General features: G+C 38.9%; 1 protein-coding gene across 6 annotated transcripts in view; it reads right to left on the bottom strand.

Annotated features, from left to right (window-relative positions):
* Psq (pipsqueak) overlaps window positions 1-18,359 on the bottom strand; it is a 53,899-nt gene that overhangs the window by 29,404 nt on the left and 6,136 nt on the right. For 2 of the 6 annotated variants that reach the window (XM_072911004.1, XM_072911007.1), the window contains exons 2-3: window positions 3,782-3,926; window positions 2,893-3,057 (exon numbers count right to left, since the gene is read on the bottom strand). In XM_072911004.1, coding sequence (XP_072767105.1) covers window positions 2,893-3,057; window positions 3,782-3,926 — 310 coding nt within the window. The other 4 variants (XM_072911005.1, XM_072911003.1, XM_072911002.1 and 1 more) reach the window with 4 other exon arrangements.

Raw genomic sequence — 18,359 nt, 5'->3', positions numbered from 1 at the left:
TTATCGTTAGAAACATCGAAGAATTGAATCTTCGAAGAAAGAAGAGAGATTTCGAGAAAGAAGTAGAAAAAAAGAGAGAGAGAGAGAGAGAGAGAGAAGACAAAAAAAAAACAGGGAAAGGATGGTGCAGCTGTGCGTGCCGTACCTTATCACTGGCGAGACATCCTGAAAGACCGGCGTTCCTCTTTCGGCGCCTCTCTTATCTTATCCGTGTGTCGCGATTTATCTGAGTCCTCTGAGCGCGAAAATCTGGAACACTTTAGCCCCCCCCCCCCCCGTACACACACATACACATATACACGCACACGCGCACACATAGAGGCACACACAACCGGATAACACATGCGCGCGCGGGCGTCCAAGATGCAGGAGAAGGAAAAGTTTTCGGAGCACGAGTTGAGAGACGATAAAGCCGACAAACGGACGGATGGACGGTGCGCGATATCGCGAGACTCCGTGAAAAAGCAAGCCGCGCGTGCCGGCCGGCCGGCGAAACGTCGCGTCGGAGCACTCGCTGCTCGGAGCGGGCATTTCGAACGCGCACGAGCGCGCGCAGCGCTCGCGATGGCGGTGAATCGAATCGAATCGAATCGACGACGGACGTCTGCTTCGCGTCTGCCTTTGGCGGATAAACCGGAGCAACGGATAAGGGAGTTCCTCTTGTTGTAACTGTGCGTTACCGACACGAGCGAATATCGAGTGAAGTGCGGGCCGGTAAGGTAGAGCGCCTCCGCGTCGGTAAAGCTTCGCTTTACCGCTTTTGCGATCTCGGGAAGGAAACGTCCGTTCGGACCGCAAAGATTGCTTTCTTGGCAAACGTTGGAAAGTGAATGGCTGAATGTTTCTGCGGTCGGTAATTTTCGCGGTATAGTAGGAGATATGATGAAAAAGATATAGGTTTTATAAATTTATCTGATTGGTAAAAAATATTGAATATTTGCATTTGATAGTGTATATGAAAATATTGTATAATACATTTTTTTTCGAAGGATCGGTGGTATAACTTTATATATACCAAGAATATAAACTGATGTCATTTTTATTCTGTTTTTAAAATTATGTACTTGAAGATTTCACGTTGGAAGTTATTAAAGCAGGTGTTTTAGAAATATTTGTGGCTTTTGAAGCTGCACGCGTCGTGTCAGATGGTAGTAGAGCATTCTTACGAGAAAAAAATATACTGGAGACTCTTCTCTTCTGGCGAGAAAGTGTTGGTCTCTCACCGTACTTTCTTGCCATTTCGAACATGCTAAAGCACCCGGAACGTGTTTCACCTAGCGAATATCGTAAAATGCGTTTAGACGATAATTTATCGAGAAGATCACGTGCAATCCCGATGTACTTTCTCCCCTAGGTTACTCTTCTACAACTTGAGTCGCTGATATATATTACAATGATTAAAAAAAAAAAATATGTACATATACTCTAAATAGATCTTTCTTTAAAGCTTATGTTTTTCATATATTGAACTTGTGAATTTATGTAAAGAATATTTTATTTATGTTACTCTGTTAAGAGCATTTTTATTTAATAATTGCTATACTGTTAAAATACTTGCTTAAGAATAGTTTACTTTTTCTTTTTTTAATATTTAAAAATGATATGATATGGTCAGATGTAATAATTAGTTATGAAAATATCTGATAAAATATGTGTAATTTTATATGATGATATTTATGAAAAGATCTAATGACACATGTAATTTTATATCGTCAGATACAATTACATATGTTATATCAGATCTTTTCATAACTTTATGTACATTTATATCTGATTATATTATATTATTATATTTTTCTGCGATATAGATAATTACTTGTAAATAATCATACATATAACGTGTCATCTATATGTTATTATTATATTCATCCTATGTTTTAAAAAATTTCCGAATATTTTAAATCACTTGCAAAATAATTAAAAAAATAATTAATGTTTTTTTTTCAATAATAAAACCTTTCACAGATGTCATAACATTAGTATACTTTAATTTTAAAATAGCATTGGGCAATATAAAAAATATTTTTGTAACGTATTTATGACGTAAAGAAGACTGATAAAATATTATAGATCATAAAATGCTTATAAATCACTAGAGAAGCAAAATAGGCAAGCGAATGATAGATAGTAGAGTTTGCATTTATTTGGAACGGAATCGCTATCAATTTGACGAAAGATCTTGCAATAATACGAGCAACGTATAACTCACAGTGCGTCGTAATAGCTCGTAAGCGATAAGATAAAACGAAGCGATCGCGTTCATCGTTATTTAATACTGTGACGAATGCAAGATTCGGATGTTTCGGACCTTCAATACGCAGGAAGGGTTTTAAGAATGTAAATCGTTTAAATATTCAAAATATCAACTGAGAACGCAATTGCCAGATTTGTGCCGATATCTTTGAATGGTTACAAATAATAACCAAAATATTGCACTGACAAATAAATATTGGATTCGAACGCCGATATTGCGCGCAACATCATCAATCGATGACGTCGTTAGAGCTATTCTCCTAAGTTTTTTATTTACGTTTTATATGTATATTTTTAAAAATGAACACTTTATATATATGACAGTTTATACAATTTATATTATTATAAATCAACAAAAATGTCATTGTCAAATGTTACCATCGTGGTAATAATCAACATGCTGTAATAGCAATATGTATCATTTGGAATCAGATACAATATGTCATTCTATGTCTTTGAAAACGGAGGAAAGAATTATAAATATATATGTAATTATTTGGTAGCATATTGCGTATTCTTTCACGCCGTTTGTCGCAGACATCGCTAAAATCAAAATTAGTTCGCGTTATGGGAGAAATCGTTGCTCGCGACGATCGGCGCGATCGCGGCGAAAGATCGACCTTATTTTCGCGCGCTCACCTGAAGCTCCGCTTGCGAGACGTCGATCTCCCCGCGGTAGACGAACTCGATGATGAACTTGAGGTCGTTGAAGCACACGTCCTGCGGCATGATGATGGTCGGGTGTTTACAGGGATTCGACAGCAGGAGTTTTTGAAAGTAGGAACTACAGGCCGACAGCACCACCTGTGCACACATGAAAAAATGAAATATCGTAATATGTAGATATATAGAGAAAGATTATTTCCGATTAAAAATCACAGTTAATCGACAAATCAAGTATTGCCAAAAAATTATCCGCCTTAAATCTTTTCGGATAATTTTCTCGTTTAAAGTCAACGTATATCGATATTTTGTTACGAGAATTTGACGATCGAGACATCATTCGAATCAGAATTAAAAAGTCTAAGAACTATTAAACATAAATATTTTCTACGTTATTGAAGTCGATAGTTGAAAGTGATAATCGAAGCAGAACTATAATTAGACTATAATAAACATAGACACCAAAAGTAAGGGAGGAAATAAGAAAATAAGAATAATTCAACATTAAGAATTATGCGAAATAAATCTCACGTGTGATATTATTATGCAAAACAAACTGTCTTCAATTTTTTAGTTTGCTAATTTTACTTCATATATTTTAAATGTGTAATAATTATGAACTAGCTGTATATTTTCTCAACGTTTCGGTTAAGACTCGCTAATATTAAATTAAACTTATCTTTTTCCTTTTTTATCTAAACTATAATACAATAATTTCTCTAATTTTATATGTATTGCGAAATGATCGAAATTTGTTAGAATTCTTCATTTCGGTTTTAAATCGAGAGCTTAACGTTCGATTCTGCACGTGATCGATCTCCTGCCTTCTCTTTACTCCACGCGCTCACAACTCACAACAGCCTACCTTATGCGCTTTTAACGAGGCCTCGTTGCACGCCAGGGTGACATCGACGAAGGCTTCGGTCTGCAGGAGCTGGTGAAACACGGACGTCATGTTCGACTGGTAGTTGTTCCAGCGCAGGCAGTAGTGCTGCCCGGCCATGCCGCCGCTGCAACAGAGAGACGGAAAGATCGATTGAGTGTTTTTCCAAAGTCGCTTTCTCCTCCGTCTTGGCGGATTCATCCGAGTCATCGTCGTCAACGACGATGAAGACGACCCTAAGAGACGAAGAGACCCCCCCTTCCCGTTATCCCTTATCCGCGATAGTCATCCCCGTCGTATCCTTTCCCCTACCACGAGAGATCGACTCGTAGAGAGCGGGATAGTACCTGTAGTGCACGCCCCAATAACGATCTGTCTCCATGAAATATTGGGTTTCTTTTTCCGCCACGACCACCGGGAGAAGATATCTCCAAGAGGTTTTACGTACCGGACGAGGGACGATATCCAAAGGCGTACGAAAAAGAGACGGTAAGAGTAGGTGGGTAGGTTTAGGTTTTCTGCAGATCGGGTGCTGGCGACAAAGCGCGGGTGATAAACGAAAAAGGGGAAGAAAAAGAGAGCGAGAGAGAGAGAGAAAGAGAGATATGAGAAGAGCAAGACGGGAGGAAAGAGATAGGGAAAAAGAGATATAAAGAGAAAGGCAGATCTCGCTGTAGAATTGAGTGCGTCGTAGGGGAGAAAAGGGAGGTGAAGCAGGAAGAAAAAGGGTCGCTCACGGGTCTTGGCGAGGAGACGTCATTTCCGGAAGCGCGGCGTGGCGCGACAACACAAAGAGGAAACCGAAAGAGCACTTTCGCGTATCGCGGACGGAAAAGTCCGACAATAACGGACGGAATCGGACCGGGCGTTACGATCGAGCGAGTAAAGGAGCCGAGAGGAGCGAATTGCGAGTCGAATCGGCGCACAACGCGAAGACCGACGAGGTTCGGGCGTTGGTCTGCCCCCGTCGCGATATTCACCTGTTCCGTGGACCGTGCTTTATCTGCCTCTATCTATGTAACTCTTTATACCGGGCCATTCCGCCTGTTATCTGTCCGTAGGAACACGGGCTTTTATCAGTTGCTTAGACGTGCGCCGATAACGGGGAAACTTTAAGCTCGCGCTTGCCTCGCATTTTGTTGCCTTCTCTCTCTCTCTCTCTCTCTCTCTCTCTCTCTCTCTCTCTCTCTCTCTCTCTCTCTCTTTTTCCCCTCGTTCTCCTGACTCTCTTCTTGCTACTTGCGCTCATTTCGACGCTCGTCGTTGCCTTTCATCCGCTCACTCGTGCGCTCGAAGAACAGCTAGAAAATTCTTCGCGACACTTCACTTCAAGTCTCTTTCGCATTTGACTCAATAAGCCAGGACTCTACTGCAATTTAGGCGCGAGTCTTACGAAAAAAAACATACAAAAATTTATCCAAGCTGCTCTCAATTATGTAATTACGATTATTTTAAGTGTAATTTTATACATAAATGCGTAAATATTCGAATTAGTAGCATTCAACTGTCTAATTGTCGATTTTCAATTTCGATTTTTTTAATTCCCAACACTTTCAAACTCTTTATCATGTATCTCGACTCTTATCTTTGAGCTCTTTCAAGTCGACTCGTTATTACCTTTAGATACAATAACAATTATTTAATAAAATGTGAATCAGTATTATAAAATGCTGAATAAGTCTTGTGCATTCCTATTGTATCTTTTATTGTATAATTAAAGCGTATATTTTTTTTCACTCCAACACATATTTTTCCTTCTCCATGTGTTTTCTCCCGAGCTAACTCTTCATCTTCCAAACTCTGTCTTTCCTCGACCGCCCTTCGCCCTTCGCTCTTCATCACCCTTTTTTATATACCACATTGGTCGACACGCTTGTACCATCTGCCGTTTCTCCGGCTATCCTTTGAGGGCCCTCGATATAGACGCACCTGCGAACGCTTGCAGGTAACGCACGATTGTGAATGTACGTGAACGCTGCATCTGACGTACTCTTACTTCAGTTCGCACACTACGTTTTGTGTATTACGCGCGTGCTATTTCACCTGTGTGATCGATGTGAGCGAGAAATCATGCTAGCGAATTCCGCAGATTGATATCGAATCTCCGCGAACGCTCGAAATTTTGGAAGCATTCCTCAATTCATTATTGCCACGTTTCTAGAAGCTCGTTAAATTTCGATTGCACGATTGAAACTTGCTTCTTCCTTAAACTTTTGCTACGTATTATTACAGAGTCAGTTATGAAATTCCCAAAAATTGTACTGTATTGCAAATCAAACATTGCTTCAAATATAGGTAAGGTTTTTTTTTGCAAATTCTGATTGCAAAAATAAAGAATTAATTAAACTGAGAGTTAAAGTTTAATTTTTTTTTTTCCGGGAAGTTCTTTTTCAACATTCAAGCTAAACAGACATTTTAATAATTTTAGAGAAATCTTTCACATGTTTGAGATATTTTCGCTTACTTTATATTCAAGAAGGCAATAACAACATGTTAACGTATCACAACGTTCTGCAAAACTTGGAGAAACTTTGAAATCTATCGTGAAATCGAAACGTTTCGGATTGCCTTATGCTCGTACACCGAGTTTATGCGTGCGTGTCGCACGGCACATAACACGCGAGTCGCGTAACAGGTATGCGTGTACGTTGATATCGTTGAAATTGGGTTACCCGGGGAGTCGAGTGTAAAGACGCGCTGATAATTCGTGATAACGGAAAGGAATGATGATAATCGATCTTTGCGCGTTGACTTTGTCAGTCTTTGTTGTTCCTCTCTCGATTTATCTAATCCATCATGCCGTAATTATATGTGTGACTCAGCTCTATATCTTTTTGAAATTTTAAGGAACTTGCAAATGTATCGTTAAAACAGGCAATAGAATCTCTGTATTTTCAATTAGAACTCTCTTATTAAAATATTGTCAATACATATAGTTGAGGAGAGCAATTTTAAGTGTAAGAGGATACTTAATATATTCGGAGATGATGCATCATACTTTCTTGCGTCCTTCAGACATAGCAGCTGCATTTTTCAATAATTGCGTAGAGTTTGCATATTTTTTTACGAAGTACGTATGGTCAAGAATTAGAAGCAAATATTACATAAATATTAGATATTAATAAAATAACATTTTTTACTTTTTTAAATTATAAGTATAAAATTTATAATTTGATATAAAATTTGTATTAAAAAAATATAGAAATAAATTTTACAAAGTTTTTTAATAATAGTGCATGTATGTAAACGAGGTCGCTTTTTTTTTACAAACTTTTTATGTCAATAAGAGTAACGATAATTACATTATTTGCCAACATATTTTATATAGCTTTCTCTACATTTCCTTTTTCGCGATAAAATATTTCATACGGACGAATAGTCGTAAAGATTTGCGATAGAATAATTCTAGCAGATGCATTATCGCAAAAATCTTGCCCAACATTTTCCAAATGACGTTCTGTAAAAATGCCTCATCTTCTTATGTATTCCGTGATTATCATTCGCTCTATATTTCATCGCGTTACTTCTAACAATAAGTTCCACGGTTATTCTAGATTTTACCATACATTATCCGTGACAGAATAATTTGTACAGGCGAATAGCCGGAAAGATTCAACGCGATCCGATCGCGGCGTGGTGTAAAAGTGGCTCACCTAGTTTTGAGAAACATTGTTTAAGCTTCTGTTCCATGTGCGACGAGACTAACCGCGTTGATTTCAGGAGGATAATTAAGTGAAAGAAGGAAGACGCAATTAAAGCAACGGGGAGAGAGAAAGAGAGAGAAACTGGGAGAAAACCGGATGCAACGTGACATGAAGAAACAGAGTGAGACGGGATATTCGGTGAGATGAACTCGACACAGTAGTAAACATTTTTGCAGATTTGTGTATATATAAAGACGAAGAAAATATTATATATATTATTATTAATATTTATATTTATTCAATGACTGTTTGAGAGTTTACTGAATTTATGTATATTATAAATTTTTATATTAATCTTACTCGTGATCTTTAAATTTTACCATAGGGATAAAAAAATTGAGATTCGAAATGCTTGTAGGAGAATTTTATCTAGATGAATAATTGGAAATTTTGGAGAAATATTTTTTTCTATGAAATGAAAAGAATAAAAATTAGACAAAAATCTAAATAAGAGCAAAACTACTTTCCCATATCCTATCGTTACAAATTATATTCTTTAATGGTTAAAATATTAATGTTTCTAACGATATATAATGTATCTATTTTGTAAAATAGAAAAATACGTTACAAAAAAGTGAAATGACTACCTATATTGTTTTCAATACTCTTTTATATATTGAAAAAATTTTACTGTGATCTGAAGGAAGAAACTGATACATAATTGCTAAAGATAAAGTAGGTCTTAAGACAAGAACCGAGTGTTTAGTATCACACATTTTCAAATTGCCTGCATGTTATCGGTGGATATTGGGTAGTGTTTCCACTCAGTGGAAATTTACGATGCGACCGATCGCACATCCATCGATACGCTTTCTCAACGTCGGTCGGTGCATCCTTTGACGCGATGCGCGCGCTACGATCTAAACTACGCTTCGCCCAGTTTCTTCGGGGAGTTACTGCCCCGGCGGCGATTTTACTGCCTCGTCGTACGATTTTCCTGTCACTTTCACTGAAACTCGACGAGAGAAGAACGCGAAAAAGCCGCAGGCGGTGCCAAAGAAGCGTGGACGACAACGGCGCGCTCGACGAGCGGGTTTGAAGCATGTCGGAGATATTGCGAATTTACGACGATGAGGCGCGATGTCGCGAAGGACGGGAGCTCGTTTCCACAAGCGCGAGAGGGTGAAAGGAAACGGTGGACGGCGGCTCTCTTCTCTTCTCTTCTCTTTTCTTCTCGACGCGACGCGACACCGAAACGATGGAGGAGAATAATAAAAACGTTCATCGGAGGAGGGGCGAGGGGGGGAGGGGGCCGGTTAGCTCGCACGCTAATCTTTCGCGTTAGAAAGCCACCGCTTTCCTGAGAGGCAGTAAATTGATGCGCGCGAAAGATCTGGATAGAGATTAAAGAGCGTGTGTGCGAGAAAAGAGAGGACTTAATCTTTCACATTATATTTTTTCTATATAGATGCTGATAGAAAAAAATCAATGTTATAACCATGAGGATTATACAGGATAATAAATTTAACACCGTTTGTGTTTAAATAAAATCTTCAACTTTTAAAAAATGCAACATTAGAGAGAGAGAGAGAGAGAAAAAGCAAAATCGAGAAAACATAAGATATAGAATAATAATAGAGTGATTAGTTGTAAGATATAAAAAATGAAGATTTATCTTTTAATATATAAGAAAAACATTGCAAATATAAATTTTTGTACGCATTAAAAGTAATTTATCGTAAAAATTTAATCAAAAAAAATGTCAGGAATATCGTGAGAATATCAAGAAGAGAAGTCAAGAAAGCGAAGCGCCAACATTAGCGACCGGTTTCTATCCCTTACGCTCGCGTTTTCTTTCGCAGCCCCAAAGAAGCACGGGTTTTTCCCCCTTTGTGCGGCGGGGTGGGGGAGGGGGGAAGGGGGAGGGGGAACCGCCCTTCCATCTTCCCTCCCGCGATTCATCTCAATTTTTCTTCGAGCTTTTTGTGTCCAATTTCACCTCGCCTCCCTGCCAGGCCACGTTCTCTTTCTTTTTCCCCGTCTATCCCTCTGCCATTCGCGGAGTAGACGAGCTCGCTCTTCGTGTTTTACTCCCCCTTCCCTCCTCTTCCGCCCTCATCTTTCTCCTTGTGCTCTGTCCTCTTCTCAATTCCTACCCTCTCTATTTCTCTCCCTCTCTTCGTTTCTTCGCCCTTCTCAACCATTTCACGACCGTCATTCCGTCTCCCTCGCCGTCCTTCGCCCTCCTTTTTCTTGTCTCTCGGTCGTTTCATCGCTTCTTTCTCGACCCTCTGCTCGCCCCCTCTCGCCATCCCCTTTCCCTCTTTCACCGCGCGCGCTGGTTCCATTTACTCGTTCCCTCTTTCCCCCTGCGTCTAAGACGTTATTTTCTCGTGGCCCCTTCGCTTCCACGGCTATACGCTATCTTTCGTTCTTTCTCTTTCTCTTTCATCCCACCCCGACGACAGGGCAAAACAATCTCCCCTTTTCCCTCGTTCTTCCCTATATCTCTGTCCTTGCCTCTATCCCTCCCTCTATCTCTCTCTTTTCTCCGTTAGCTTTTTCTCTCCCCCTCTATATCCATCTATCTATCTATCTTTTGGTTCCGCTTCCTCCCCAACCGACCTAACCGCCTTTTCCCTCTCCTCCTTCTCCTTGTCTCGCCTTGCACCGCCGGTTCTTTCTCCGTGCAGCGCCTTTTACGTTTTTCCAACGTTATCGACGCGTCGCCTCCTCGCTTCTTCCCGGACTTTTCCCTTTCGCGACCACTTCGAGACGACGACCAACCAGCTCTTTCTCCGGGAAAACGCAAGCGGAAACGACCGCTCCTCGCTCCTCGCTTCTCCTGCCCCATACCCCCCTTTTCCCCCCGCTTTCTCATTCCAGTACCATTTCGCGTTTGCAGGCGGAGGACTGGAATCTTCCACGAGAGTTTCCTCCGTTCTCTTCTTTTGCAGCTTCCCTCCCCTCTTCTCCCCGCCGCCCTTCACCTCTTGTTGGCTTCTTTCCTAGTTTCGTCGAGATGCAGATGATAAAGGGGACTAATAAAATCTGCATGACGACCGGCGGATTTTGCATAAAATATTATATCGTTCCTCGGACTTTGCCGTTATGATAACCCGGAATTTCTCGACGATGTATAAATGTCAATTTGATACGGTCGTGAGGACAGATTCTCGCCTGAGAATACCGTACTTTCGAATAGTATCATCTCCCTAGAGTCTAGGCAAACGCAGGTAGAGTCGTGTATATCGTTATATTAAAAATAATTTAGTAGCATTTTTAATAAAAAAAAAAAAAAAAAAAAAAAAGACAAGGAAAAAACATGCTTTGCGTCTGCGCGGTCAAATCAACTTTTTTCACGAAGTATTTTGCTTTTAAGAACAAGGAAAGATATATTTGAGATTAGAAACGTTGCATATGTGGCATTCATCGTGGCGTGTCTTTCTGTGAGAGCTCGACGGCGTAAAATGTATCGTCAAAATTGACATTGCGAAAAGTATACCGTTTATATACCGTAATACATATGTGTGTGTTATCAATCTTTGTCGCTTCTTTTATATTTTTACGGTTTCCTATTAAATATTTCCAACTGAGAGAACGCAGAGTATTGTTTCTTTCTTTTAAATATACGAGATCAAATCAAATTTCTCATTATGCAACGATTTCGTATCTCGTGGTATAAATTATTGTGACGGCTTTCTTACAGACTAAAGTCTGGCTTATTACCTTTACTACAGAAGAAATTAAAATATCCATATCAATACGAAATTTTCGATACAAACTATCAAAGATTTTCACCTTCAAATATAGAAATACAAATAAATAAATAAAATGACAAAAATTAATGTGGTACAAGTAAAAAAAAATTCGAAAAACAAGCAAAATCAATCCACAGACAATGTTAGGAATTGTGAAAAAAAAAACTATGGTAGCGTATTTTCCGGAAAAGTTGATAAAACTTCCGATCGATAAAATGGCAGGCAAGAATTTATAGACTCACACGAGCGAAATTATTTTCTAGTGCTTGCTTTTCGATCGATTTCCTCGTCATGGAGAGCGGGGAATGCAGGGTCTATTTTTATCAAAAGGGGGAAGAACAGAGAAAAAGGGACGAACGATAAAGACGATGAGAAAGAGACAAAGTTGCATTAATAAAATATAATTCAGTGAAATATAAGGGGAAGTAGGGAGAAAGAGAAAGATAAGAAACGGGCTTCAATTTCTGTTCACAGCAAGATGATCTAAAGAGGGATTTCAATACTATCTTCGAGTTTCTGATGGTTTCCGCGGTGCAACGCTCGACGCAAACTCATACTGATGTCGCGGACCCGAAAAAAATATCTGCATTGCGGATCTCGGTAAAAGGAGAAGTCGAGTTGTACCTTTCTTGAAGACCTGAGTTAAAATTTGGCACAAGATCGAAACTCATTCGAGTAAATGGTCTTCTCGACTGACTATTATCTGACCTAGAGTATTACAATAATCCGATTTGCACGAAAATTGAAATTGCTGGTGAATCTAAAGTTGTTCCTTCGTAAACACATTTGTACAAAAAGAATTTATTTAGGAATTATTGTCTAATTTGCAAAATTTTACGGAATGTTATTTTTTTTAAATAACAAAATATTTAAACATTTTAATCTTATTAAAGATTATTACTCAAAATTGCGAATATAATTTCAATTAGAAATTTTTTCCTATTATTATATTAGAATATTTGAGAAGAAATTTTTCCTCGAAAATATTAAACGTATTTAACAGTGGGTAAGTTTCTTTACTAAAGTGCATTTTATCTAAATTCACTTCCTTGTAAACATTCGAATGATTTCAAACAGAAGCATCAGGTTTCAAGTTGAGACTTTTCTGAGAAGACGCGCTTCTCTCCGAAAGAAACTCACATCGAGGGCAGGAATGGCAGGAATCGGTTATGGCAGCGCGATATGTCTTTCGGTTCGTGTAAAAAGTGTTCCCATACATGTGTCGAGTTTGCATCAATGATTTTCCCACGTCTCCCTCCTCCCTCCCCCATGGTTGCAATTATGTGCGCCTGTTCCTCTTTCACAGAACAACTTGTTTTTTTGTTAATATTTTATCTCTCAAATTACTAGGGACAACGTCCGGTAATAGAAACTTGATAAAAGTAATAATATAATTATTGGCAACTTTATACATATAATTTGATATGCAAATCTATATTAATTTAAATTCCTAACTACTTTACTTCGAACGTCTCGAATTGTTGGCTCTCAATTTCCGATTTTTGATTTTCAACTTTTAACTTTTTGCCTTACCATCTAGGTCTTTAATATTCTCGATTCTCTTAATTCTTAATCCTTCTTAATCCTCCTTCCTAATTCAGATCTCTCAAGTCTCAGCTCCGATTTCTGACTTTTAACTCTTAACCTACAGCTTTAAATTCTCGATTTCGGCACAATGCTAAATTCATAATTCGCAATTTATATTATCGCGTACTCTTATTACACAATATTATTAATAATAGTCTATTCGTCTAGAGTTGACTACTGCCAGCAATACAAGTCATTTAAACACCCATTTGAAAGGTACGAAAGTAAACGAAAAATTTTAAAAATAAACGAAAATTTTGTGGTTCTTTATGCTACTTAGGCGTATCTATTTGTGCAAAAAGAAAATGGTTAGGCATTTCATTTTTATTGCATTTTTTTTTTTGCGTCGGCTACGCAAGATATTAGAACGAAACAAAGAACGAGGAAGGAAGAAGTCACTCTGCTCTATGATGAGCATAACGAACGATGGCCAGCGGGCCCCATGTCGCTTGGTCCTAATTTCCGTCCTGTCTGTATACCGTAAGGCATAACAGTACCGCATTCCGAATGCCCTTCGTTTCTTCGTTTCTCTCCGTTCACCTTTTCGAGAGAGCCTGCTCTCTCGGCCGCTCACCTGTTCCCCTTCGCCCTTGCTGGTTCAAGGAGTTCGCGTTACGTATACAGAATGTTCCAGAAAATCTATAATGACAGTGAGAAACAGTATATTCTCCTCGATGTAATCCGTCCTTCATCAAAATCTAAATCGAAACTCAACTATAGTTAACACTGAAAATGATGGAAATTTCTGTTCAGTTAATCTTGAGACGACGAGAAAATTATTCTGCGCTCAATCTAAAAAAGTGGTTTTTATATTTTTAGAATTTTTATTTGACGATAAATTACTGATATAACGTTGAAAATTTAAGAGTTGTAAATTTTTGCAATTACTTAAAAATTCAAAGAAATAAAAAAGTTCTTAAGGAAAATGAAGATAATACTGTCTTATTATTACTTCAAAGATTTTTCCGAACATTCTACGATTCCGTATTTCCTTAATTCTCTCGTTTCTGCGCGCGTCTGTATTTTCGAAGGGAAAGAAAGGAGAGGCGAATGGAACGTTGCGATGGGGACGATCCTCGCGAGATGGAGGGAACAGACGCACCCGGAACCGTCAATTTCACCGGGCGAGGAGAACAGCGAGGGAGATTCGTGACACGTGAAGAGAAGCAAGAAAAGAGAAAGGAAACTAGGTGTTTGCCATACGTCGCGATACACTGCGCAATTCATTTGGGAATACCGATACCGGACAAAAATTATTCGATGATTTTTTAATTCATTCGTGATCAGGAACAGCACGAAACTCTATATTTTATAACTTTATCTTATCTTTAGTTGTCCCGCGTATTTATTCACATTTATTCGATACATCTGTAAAAGATATTTTTTTTAAATGCCGACACTCCTTTTCTTGCGCGCTACTAAATCTCTTACATTTAATATTATAATTAGGATTTCTTTATAAACACATTTGCACTATGAATTTTATAAAACGCGTTGATATAAAAAATTATTTAATATTTAATTTCAGTTATCCCCGTTTCTGATATATTAGGCATTTAAATTAATGGGTGAAATTACCACGCAAAAAATTATCGTACAACGATGTGATCTCGCTTCAATTAATCGGTTATTTTTTCTTGTCGCCAACAGTTGCAGATCAAAATTGTAGTTGTTTTTGCGAACGAGACCTCGTCCTGAATACCGTCACTTGCAAGTCAAATGTGGTCAATCAAACGACGCGGACGAACAGTATGAGTAAAGTGAAGAAAGAGAGAGAGAGAGAGAGAGAATGAAGAATTCTTTATGTCAATACGTCCTTCATATGAATCTTTACGTCACCATCGTGCGATATAGCACGGAGAAAAATCTGTTTCTGATTATTTTTACTATTTTTTAGCACATTGCTTGGATAAAACTATTTATGTAAGACAGTCAATTTTCAGTAGTTCTATAATAATCTTGATTTTTGCCTAATTTAAAAGTAAACACATATGTAATAAAAAAGAAAAAAAAAAGCAAATTATTAATTCATAGTTCCATATCCCATAAATTTATCATTCATACGGATTCGTTACATTTACTTGTTCCTGCCGCTCGACGAATCTCGATAATGCCCGACCTTCATTTTCTCGTCTTCGTCGGTGAATTCCATGCTCTTTTCGTCCGGCCGGTAGAGCGGGATAAACGAGGGCTGTGGAAACCACCCTCAAGCACCACGTGATCATGAGCGGGGGATTGCGACCCCTCGAAGTGCGGAGGGTGCGCGTTCTCGCTCAAGGTCGCACGTGGACCGCTTGCGAGCGATATCTCGGCTCGGGTCGACATTTTTTTTCTCGAGTTGGTCGAACAACTGTGGAAGCTGCAGTCGCGCGGGAAGAAGGGTCTGCTCTCCCTCTCATCCTCATTGCCTATATATTTCGTTTCCCGCTTCTTCTCCGAGCACTGCAATTTACGGTGTCCAACATTTTCATCGCATCCTTCTCCGCGGCGCAGAGAAATCGAATGCTCTATTTCGCCTTTGGGAATTACCGGCGCGTCTTTATGATCCCTCTCCGAAAGAGGAGAGCCGAAGGAAACTTTTCGAGAATAGAGAAAGGAACAGCGAGATGATGACGATGGCGATGGCGTTGGCAGGTCGATCCCGAAGTAGCAGCCGGACGGAAGGAACAAAGAAAGCAGGCGGAGAAAGGGTGGAGAGAGGGTAGCGAACGGGGGATAGCGGAGAAAAGAGTCCGCTCTTTTGTACGCGCGATGTTCGAGCGGGAAGGAGCGAAGGGATGAAAGCGGTGACCGAAACAGAGTCGGGGGGACAGATGGCCCTTTCAGACAATGAGGAATTCTGGAGATAAGGGCGGCGCGTGAGCGAGAATGCGAAGGAAGAAAAGAAGCAACGAAAGAGTATTGGGAGAGAAAGAGAAAGAGAAAAGGAGAAAAAAAGGGCGAAGGAAAGATAGGAGTTAAAACTACTTTTTCGAGGAAGGGACGCAGAGAACGTAATAAACGATGAGGAAAGGCAGAGAGAGAGAGAGAGAGAGAGAGAGAGAGAGAGAGAGAGAGAGAGAGAGAGAGAGAGAGAGAGAGAGGTGAGAGAAAGAGAAAGAGAGACAGAGGGAAAAAAAAGAAGATAGAAACGAAAGAGGAAGAGCGAGGCTTGGCTGTCACAGGGAAAAGAAGAGGATGGAAAACGGGTGACTCAGGCGGAGAGTGGACCGCGCGAGCAATTTCTGGGAGCGATTAACGACGAGCCGACTGAAAGAGGACAACACACACGCATTTTTGTCTGTGTTGAACGACGTGTTTTGTGCATGTACCATACTTAACCCTGGTATTACAAGAGAGAATTTTCTATCACAGAGGGCACGTTTATATATTCAGTATATGAAATAACAACATTATAAGTTTATTAAAAAAATGTTGATAAAAAAACTTTACGAGAAAACTAGATGAATCGACAACTGTGAGACATTGTAGCTCAACAATGGAAATGAATAATGTACATTTCTAAAAAAAAAATACACTTTTTATACATTTGATAGCAATGTTATATTTTTAACATTTTCTTATACACACCAAGTTAAAAGCGTCAATGCGAAGGCGGTTGTGGCAAATGTGCACTTCATTGAGTACTCTTTTCAGTTCCTCTTTCCTTTATCTCACGTTTATTAGCGTATTAAGAAAGAAGAATGAATCGGTGAAGCTCCAATAGATGCTACATTGACATTTTCATCGCGATCTTAAGAATAGCATACGATACGCAATGCTCGTTTATAAAATCTAGCGGAAAGTATCGTAGGCTACAGAGTTATATATTTTGCCCCGATAAAATTATACTGATAGTTTTACGACCCAGTAATCGAAAGCAATCGACCTAGAAAATGATAATGAATTTCGTATATGCATATGTATATATAACGTGCAACTTTTTATTATTATTTGAATTATTATAAAATTATGAGATTTGAGGCTAACAATAAGTTAATTGTAAGTAAACCTAAATAAATGTAGAAAAAAACTAAAAGAAGGAATTATTTAAAAGTTTTTGCAGCCATATGTCAGAAAAAAATATATAATATTAATATTTAATATTTTCTTGAGATCGTGAGTCTATAATTGTGCTGCTTAAAATCTACTAAAGAATATATTTACGCTAGCGTGTAAATCAATTAATTAAATGTGAATGCCTTTCTCTCAATTTTATATGATGAAAAGAAATCATCTCGAGATGGTTTAACGCGCGATAGTTCATAACGCTGCCACATCTCGGCAATTATATGTATAAAACGGTCAATCGGTACCGCTCCTTTTTACGCCACGATGTAGGAAACTCCTTTCTCCTTTTACCGGCGATACTTTACTGACGTCTTGTGTCCGCGCGTTTCTTCCTTTCAATCGCGTGCAAAAAATTCGCACAAACGTGATCGCACCAATTCTAGTCATACTTACTAGTTAATCTAATAACCCCTTTGAAAAATACGTCACATACTAATGATTAAAGTACTAATAACAAAAGCACTACAGAATTTCATCCCTTGTTTTGTTTTTCCTAGATAAGTATAGTTTGACATAAATAGGTAATAAATAAATAATAAAATAGAGCGTGTTACCCGAAAAAAGTGTTGTTTGTGCAAACCGAAAAAGTGGCTTGTGCTAGATTAGATTTTCTATTAATAATGGTCAAGAGTTCGCGGAAAAATTTCGTTTTTATTTATTTACATTAATCAAATCGAGATAGCCTAGTATAAGATAGAGAAATAATTTATATAGTTTTTCTAATATCGTCTCTAAAAAACTTACATTTTATTTTTAGAGAGAAAAAAGTAAAACTTCCACATATAAGAAATTTATTTAGAAAAGTATCATTAGTGATATATTTCAAATAAAAATATATAATAGAAGTCCGAATGTAATTTAATTAAGTAGGACGAGAAGCACCGCGCGAGAACTAAAGGTACCTTGTATATTTGATTTATTTAAAGTCCTTCACCGTCCTTCACTTATCCCTTTTTGCTATTCGTGTCCGTTTTTCTCTCGAAAAAGCTTGAAAAACAGCGTTCTAAACGATCCAGGGAGCTTTTTACCTAAGCAAGTACTGAGGATGGAGAAATCGACCGATGTGTTGCCCTTCTCTTTTCTCTTTCGTTTGTCTCTCTCTTTCCTTCCTCCCGTTCTTCGGGTGTTTTCGAACCTACGTTCTTCTTAAAACAGAAACAGGATATACGGAATGATGGAGAAATGAGAAAAAGAGGTGAGAGCAAAAGACAAGAGCGTTGTCGGTGAGTGAAAGAGCGAGGGATGACTGCAATATAAGGGGTAAGAGAAGGGAAGCAGAAAGAGGGAAGGGGGGGGGGGGAAGGAGGGAGCGAAGGTGAGAGGCGAGAAACGAAGGAGTACAGACGGAGATGGAGTAGGAGTACAGCAAAGTTGAGTAGGGGGGAGGGGGAAAGGGATCCGAGGAAGGGATGAGAGAAGGAGAGGAAAGGTAAAAGGAGGAAGAGGAAGAAGTGTGCGCAAAGGCAGATCGAAACGCAGCAAGGGAAGAAGAAAGGTTAGGGTAGTTAGGGTAGCTGT

The sequence above is a fragment of the Anoplolepis gracilipes genome, chromosome 2 (assembly GCF_047496725.1).
Source record: "Anoplolepis gracilipes chromosome 2, ASM4749672v1, whole genome shotgun sequence".
Classification (NCBI taxonomy): Eukaryota; Metazoa; Arthropoda; class Insecta; order Hymenoptera; family Formicidae; genus Anoplolepis; species Anoplolepis gracilipes.
The sequence above is the reverse complement of the archived record's forward strand: the minus strand, read 5'-3'. Positions and strand labels throughout refer to the sequence as shown.